The sequence below is a fragment of the Phacochoerus africanus genome, chromosome 14 (assembly GCF_016906955.1).
Source record: "Phacochoerus africanus isolate WHEZ1 chromosome 14, ROS_Pafr_v1, whole genome shotgun sequence".
Taxonomy (NCBI): Eukaryota; Metazoa; Chordata; class Mammalia; order Artiodactyla; family Suidae; genus Phacochoerus; species Phacochoerus africanus.
The window spans coordinates 33,934,030-33,941,547 of NC_062557.1; the positions used below are offsets into that span (position 1 = coordinate 33,934,030).

Genomic DNA, 7,518 nt, shown 5'->3' on the forward strand with positions numbered 1-7,518 from the left:
GGAGCTCCCGACACTGTATTTTAAACTCCAGCAACATGAGGTTTAGAGAGGTAATGAGTGATCCCCGAACGTTTCTCTGAGAACAGAACCAGCTCCTCCACCAGCTTAAGTCCTCCTGCCAAGGCCCAGCCAGGTATCTAGCACCCAGTGGTTGCCTGATGCTGAAGGGATGTCATTTACTTCTTCCTCTAAAAGTCAAGCGTCCTCAACATGATAGGAATTGCAAAACAGTGACAAAGGAGGGGGAGAAGCCACGTGGCTGACAAGGGCTTTTGCCTCGTGTACTCACGGACTTTCCATGAACTAAGCACCACGTGCAAGGAGGTGTCCAGGCTGGGGAGTGTGGACCCCACCCTTAACCTGCTGGGAGACAGAAGAGACGGTACCCAAAGATCAGGGGAGAATAGCTACATGAGTTTTCAAGTAAGAAAGTCCTGGCAGTTCCCGCCTTGGCTCAGGGGGAAACAAATCTGACTAGTATCCAGGAGGACGCAGGTTCCATCCCTGGCCTTGCTCAGTGGGTTAAGGATCCAGCGTTGCCTTGAGCTGTGCTGTACATCACAGACGCGGCTCAGATCTGCTGTTGCTGTGGCTGTGGTGTAGGCCGGCGGCTACAGCTCCGATTCAACCCCTAGCCTGGGAAATTCCATATACTGTGGGTGCGGCCCTAAAATGACAAAAAAAAAAAAAACTTCTGGAGCAGCTTCTTACTGATAGCTGAGAACTCGTAACTGAGGGGTATTGCATTTATTTAGTAAAAGATAAGGAAGTGAACACAGGAGGACTGTTGGTACAAAACTGCCAAGCACAACCTGACTGACACCGGGGAAGCAGGCGGAATGGGAAGGGAAGCATCATCCCTCCCAGCATCCCTGCAGGCGTCGTCGGGATTCAGTCTTCAGCTGGATGGCATCATTCATTCATGCAACAGATCTTTACCGAGCAGCCTGCCGGGTCCAGGTCTACGCTAACTGTCTCCAGCACTCAACCCATGAGATTACAGTTTTGGCCTTTGTCCCTCATCAAGGGGGACAGCACGAGTCAGCCTGGCCTCCCGAGCGAAAAACACAGAGATTATCTGCAGACAGCAACCGCTGGCCAGGGAACCACACCTCGTGGGCAAGGAAGGGAAAGTGTGCTGGCTCCAGAGAAGGGAAGCATCCCAGGAAATCAAATGTGACCACACAACTCCAAGCAAACCTACTCAGAATGAGTCCCAAACAATACAGATAAAGGTTTCTTCATGCTATTTACCATTTTCAAGTAAATTTACTTTATAAGCACCAGGGAATTCTTTATTTAATACCATCCGAACAGGAAAGTTCACGTAACTGCTTCTTTCAAACCCTGAGACAGAGCTTTATGACAACCTAGAAATGGGACCCGAAAGACGGCAAACGTGATGCCTTAGAGATCGAGAAACATTTGCACAGTTCAACTGTTAAAGTAGTTCCACATTCATGCAGAGTCCGGTCTGGACATTGGTACATGCGGTGTGCAAGTTTCTCAGGGAGGAGGGAGGCCTTTCGACTCTTTCTCAGGAGCCTCCAAAGGCTGGTCCTGCGGGACTTCTTTCCGAGGCTGGTTCTCTTCCACCGCAGTCTGGGGCTTGATACCCGTGGGCTCAGATTTCCGGGAAATGGGACTACCTTCCTGCTACTTAAAAGACCAGACATAAGTCCGTCAGACGGACATTCTCATTTTCACTCAGCTGAAGGTGTAGAACTAAGCACATCTGAGCACTGAGTTAAAAATTTAGTGATGGAGTTCCCGTCGTGGCACGGTGGTTAAAGAATCTGACTAGGAACCATGAGGTTGGGGGTTCGATCCCTGGCCTTGCTCAGTGGGTTAAGGATCCGGCGTTGCCGTGAGCTGTGGTGTAGGTTGCAGACCCGGCTCGGATCCCGTGTTGCTGTGGCTCTGGTGTAGGCCAGTGGCTACAGCTCCGATTCGACCTCTGGCCTGGGAACCTCCATATGCCGCAAGAGCGGCCCAAGAAATGGCAAAAAAAAAAAAAAAATTTTTAGTGGTAACATCTCAGGTCCAGTTCACTGACAACAAACAATAAACGTGATAAAAATCTCCATAGAACCAAGACTTCAAAAGCCCTCGTGTCAGCTTATTTGTTCCAGGTAGCAGTCCTTACCACAAAATTCTAGTCTAGTCAATCCAATAAATAGTATTTGAGGAGTTCCCGTCGTGGCGCAGCAGAAACAAATCCAACTAGGGACCATGAGGTTGCAGGTTTGCATCCCTGGCCTCACTCATTGGATTAAGGATCCGGCGTTGCTGTGAGCCGTGGGAAAGGTTGCAGATGCGGCTCGGATCCGGCATGGCTGTGGCTGTGGCGTAGACTGGCGGCTACAGCTCCGATTCGACCCCAAGCCTGGGAACCTCCATATGTCGCAAGTGCAGCCCTAAAAAGACAAAAGACAAAAAAAAATAGTATTTGACCTGGAGCCACAATCAAGCCTTCCTTTAACCTCTGACAAATAGACAACCAATCGTAGTAATAGTTTTGATAAGAAAATACTCACAGTCCTTGCTTCTCCTACTCGTCTTAAAGTGACACCTTCGGCCAATAGAGCCTTCCCTGCTTCCACAAATAACTTCTCTTCATCTGTTTCTCCAAGTCGCTGTAGCTCCATGTATTTCTCCACAAACCTAGAATTCCAAGCAGTGACATCTTAGGTCTGTGAGCTGTCAAGACATGCCTGTGACGCAGCGCCACGCGTGTCCCCGACAGGTTTTCCTCCAGGAACATCTTTTTCCTCAAGGGGGAATCCACAAAACGCCTAAAAAAAAAAAAAACATAACCCAGGATTTGCAAAATGGCTTACCGTTGACAGGTGGACTTGAAGTTTGGATTGAACAGATCAAAAGCTTTTGGACCGGATCCATAGGCCGAATAAAATTTCCTAAAAATACAAAACAGCACAGTATCAATCTCCCGTTACAGATGGTGGCCAAGAACAGAACAAAGAATAACTGCTGGGCACTGAGGGGTCGAGTATAACGTGACCGACACAACCTAAGCCCCACAGCTCTTGTTTTAAATAAGCAATGCAGGGGCGTTCCCGCCGTGGCACAGTGGTTAACGAATCCGACTAGGAACCATGAGGTTGCGGGTTCGGTCCCTGCCCTTGCTCAGCGGGTTAACAATCCGGTGTTGCCGTGAGCTGTGGTGTAGGTTGCAGACACGGCTCGGATCCCGCGTTGCTGTGGCTCTGGCGTAGGCTGGAAGCTACAGCTCCGATTAGACCCCTAGCCTGGGAACCTCCATATGCCGCAGGAGCGGCCCAAGAAATGGCAAAAAGACAAAAAATAAATAAGTAAGCAATGCATGGACAAGGTAAACACACCAAATGCTCCAGAAAGGTACCCAGTGAAAAGTAACACTCCTCACCTCTGCCTTCCAACCCCCCAGTTCTCCTCCCAGGAAACAACACTAACCAGGAATGTTCCATCAATACACATCCATGTCCATGAGGATGCGAGTTCAATCCCTGGCCCCGCTCAGTGGGTTAAGGATCCGGCGTTGCCGTGAGCTGTGGTGTAGGTGGCAGACATGGCTCGGATCCCGTGCTGCTGTAGCTGTGGTGTAGGTCGCTGACACATCTCCGATCTGCTGTTGCTGTGGCTGTGGCACAACCCGGCAGCTGTAGCTCCGATTCAACCCCTAGCCTGGAAACCTCCATATGCTGCAGGTGCGGCCCTAAAAAGACAAAAATAAAAAAATTTTTTAAATATACATGCAAATATGCATCTATCATTCCCTGTCCCCAGCCACAGTGTTTAACCCCGGGGACAGTAAATATATCTTGCCTTTTTATTTAATATTTCTCAGAGATCGTTTCAAATCAATGCATGTAGATTGTTTCTAGTCTTCTGCTACTTTAGATAGTGTTACAATGATTACCTTTGTATTTTTTAGTGTACTATGCAAATAAGCCTGTGGAATAAATTCCTCAAAATAGTATTACTGGGTCAAAGAATGTGCATTTGTAATCTGGCCTTCCAAATTGCCAAGATGCTTTCCAAAGGGGTTGTACCAATTTACGCTCATACCAGTAAGGCAGGAGACTGCCTATTTCCCCATATCCGGGCCAAATTATATTTTCCAAGGTTTTTTTTGTTTGTTTTGTTTTGTTTTGTCTTTTCTAGGGCCAAACGCACGGCATATGGAGGTTCCCAGGCTAGGGGTCTATTTGGAGCTGTAGCCACAGGCCTGCACCACAGCTCACGGCAACACTGGATCCTTAACCCACTGAGTGGGACCAGGGATCGAACCTGCAACCTCGTGGTTGCTAGTCGAATTCGTTAACCACTGAGCCACGACGAGAACTCCCCAAGTTTTTGATCTTTGACAATTGCACAGGTGCAGTATTATAGCTCACTACAGTTTTGCTTTCCTGTGTTTAAAAGCAAATGAATTTCCTTTTCTGTGACCTGTCCATGTTCTTTGCCCATTTTTCCTTTTGGTCTTTTTGTCATTGACTTATAAGCAAACTTTATAGTAGCATAAATAGGAAATTAGCCCTCTGTCATACATGTTTCAAAATTGTTTCCCTTTTGATTTTGCTTAGTTTTGAGGGCAAAAAATTTTAATATTTTCATGTGTGGTTTCTGGGTTTTATGTCATGCTTAGAAAAGCTTTTATCACCCAGGTTATGTTTTAAATTCTCCCATGTTTTCTAGTATTTTTATGATTTCACTTTTTATATTCAGGTTTTTTTTTTTTTTTTGGTCTTTTTGCCATTTCTTGGGCCACTCCCGTGGCATATGGAGTTTCCCAAGCTAGGGGTCTAATCAGAGCTGCAGCTGCCAGCCTATGCCAGAGCCACAGCAACGCGGGATCCGAGCCGTGTCTGCAACCTACACCACAGCTCACAGCAACGCCGGATCCACAACCCTCTGAGCAAGGCCAGGGATCGAACCCTCAACCTCATGGTTCCCAGTCAGATTCGCTAACCACTGAGCCACAACGGGAACTCCCAATATATTCAGGTTTTGATATACCTGGGATGTATTTTAAGTTCTTAAAAATATCAAAAACATCCCCCCCCCCCAAAAAAAAGATAAAGGTTCAAAAAACTATTTAAGTACAAGCTGTTTTTATTATATTAGCAGTAATAAAAGAGGAAGCAGTAAAATAGTCCACATTCTCCAATGACCATCACCCAATTCCACTGCTGTACACAGGAGAAACACAAATGACTTTAATGTATAAATGACTTTGAAAGCATCCCAAGTGCATGCAATGGACCTAAGCAGAAAAGTACTGAAAAAGTATTTAATGCCCCGATATCGCTGACAATCTCCAAGCAGAGCCAAAACATACTTGTTCTGCTGCGGGTGGTGGGGGCTAACTCCTCAAATGAAGGGTGCCTGGACCTCAACAGAGAATATAATAACTTTACAAACTGGTTTCTTACTTCCAGGAATAGGGGTGAGACTAGGGGATACATAATAACTTCAATTAGGCACAATCTCTGATGCGAACAGTTAGAGAAAAAGAAACTACAAATTCTATATACTAAAAACTAACGTCAGTATTGGAGGAAAAAGGCTTTGTCAGTGAATGCCCAGTAAGTCAACCTCCTTGAGCCTCATAGTTCTCATGACCAAAATGGGTAAGGATACAGGATACCTACCTTGCAGGCGTAGAGGCCTAAATGAGATAACATTTATTAAGGGCTTAGCACAGTGCCAGTCACCAAACAGATATGCAGAAACAAATAGCCACCACTGCAATGATCAGTCAATTGCTGGGCTCCAAGTTCTACTCAGAACTTCTACTGCTCTCCCATGGGGGAAGGGTACTGATTCCCTAATCTGGTTAGATGGACAAGACCGTCTCCACAGGTCTGACAAAATAAAACAAAACAACCCTGACTCAATTCCTACTTAAGTTGCCAGACTGCGGGCTAAACCTTTCCTGCTGAAGTTCTGCTGCCTCCCGTCCACCAGATGGGCTTCCGCACTCACGCTCTAATCCGATCCTCGTGGTAGAAGATGTCCTGGACAGCGGCCTTGGCTTTGCCGTATCGCAAGCGGGGCCTTCGGAAGACCGGCTCTCTTAACGGGGGGAAGGCATTATATATGTCAAACCAGAGGGGCTTCTCTTTCAACACTCCAGCCCGAATCAGGTCCCGGGTCCTTAAGGAAGAGTAAAGAGCTAGGGTCAGTCAATGACCACAGCCTGTCTGAGCCCCTGAATCAGTGTAGCCCCAGCCTGGGACGCTGGCGAGCCTACGGAACCCGGAAGATAACCAGAAGGAGGGCAGTTCTGGGGGTCCTCCACCTACAGGTAAGATAGTTCCATATTCCAAACCAACCTATCAGTGCTGGGGAATTAACCCTTCCATCTTCTTATGTGCGTCCCACCCCCTCGCCCCAAACACGCCCCGTCAAGGAAAATGAGCAGACGGTCCGGCCAGGTCTCTCAGCCCCTTCCTCCCTCCCTGTTCCTGGAGACCTCCACGTGGGGAGGCGAGAGGTGCGATCTTCAACAAGAGAGCTAAGAGATTCAAGAGGTAACGTCGTTGAACACAACCCCTCAGAAGCAGGAGAGCATAAGAGAGGTCTGCCCCGGCTCAGACCCACTCAAGAAAGCGTGAAAGCGGGAGGCGCTCTTTGTCCACCTCGATTCGGATCACGCACCGTGAGAAAATGCTCCCAACAGTTTCCAGCCGGCTCCCCGCCATGCCCTACCACTCGGATCCCGAGCAGCTTCCGATACCGGAACCGGAAGCGCCCGCAGCAGGCAAAGTGGGCGTAAGTTGCGGGCCGAGCCACGGATCGCAGTGCTACCAGCGAGGCCCCCAACGGGAGGGCGGAGCCAGGCAGAAGTAAAAGATGTCCGAACCGACCCGCCCTCGGCTGCACGCCAGGTTCAGACCGGAGCACTCGATAGCCGAGCCGCCAGGGAGGAAGCGAGCCAAAGCCGGGCAGAAGCAATAAATGACCGATAGGGGTTAATTGCCGTGGTTGCTTTAGCCTTTCTGGCCAGGCTCAGCCGACTCCGCTGGAGAAGATGGGGCTGTGCAGAGGGAGGATGATGGGGAGGGAGGATAGGTCCAGGAGAAGACACCTAGGCCAGGAATTCATTAGAGGTCACCAGCACTAGGCCTAGACTACGCCTAATTTTGGTTGGAATCAAAGATCACGAAAATAATCGAGGCCCGGGGAGGGACCTCACTTCCCTTGGGTCACCCTAGAGTCCGAGCCTCCGTCTTTCGCCGCCTGCTGTTTAGCGCTCCGGACTAAACCCTTTGGCCCTGGAGCTCCACCTGCATCCGCGCTAATAGGGATGCTGCCGGCACGAGTGTTTTCTCCCCGGAAGGTGTCGCTGGCTACCTCCTCCTTGGAGCTTGAAAAGTGAAAGTGTCGGCAGCATGACGAGAAGGACTCAAAAATCTGGGGAAAGTAACCTCTCACTGTTGCCATTTGGCCAAATAATCATACTTCGGGTAAAGGACTCCCTAGACATTGGAGCACAATTTCACGCGGATATTT

At 48.7% G+C, this 7,518-nt stretch overlaps 1 protein-coding gene across 2 annotated transcripts; it reads right to left on the bottom strand.

Annotated features, from left to right (window-relative positions):
• Positions 1 to 1,268: 1,268 nt before the first annotated feature.
• On the bottom strand, positions 1,269 to 6,849 carry MRPS23 (mitochondrial ribosomal protein S23). Of its 2 annotated transcripts, none has more exons than XM_047758446.1 (5): positions 6,664 to 6,849; positions 5,989 to 6,159; positions 2,841 to 2,918; positions 2,538 to 2,664; positions 1,269 to 1,656 (listed from the first exon to the last, which is right to left on the bottom strand). In XM_047758446.1, the coding sequence occupies exons 1-5, from the start codon at positions 6,705 to 6,707 to the stop codon at positions 1,507 to 1,509; spliced, it is 570 nt and encodes a 189-aa protein (XP_047614402.1). In that variant the 5' UTR covers positions 6,708 to 6,849; the 3' UTR covers positions 1,269 to 1,506. The 2 variants fall into 2 exon arrangements, with proteins under 2 accessions (XP_047614402.1, XP_047614403.1); XM_047758447.1 differs by having other exon boundaries at positions 1,269 to 1,659; positions 6,664 to 6,844.
• Positions 6,850 to 7,518: the final 669 nt, after the last annotated feature.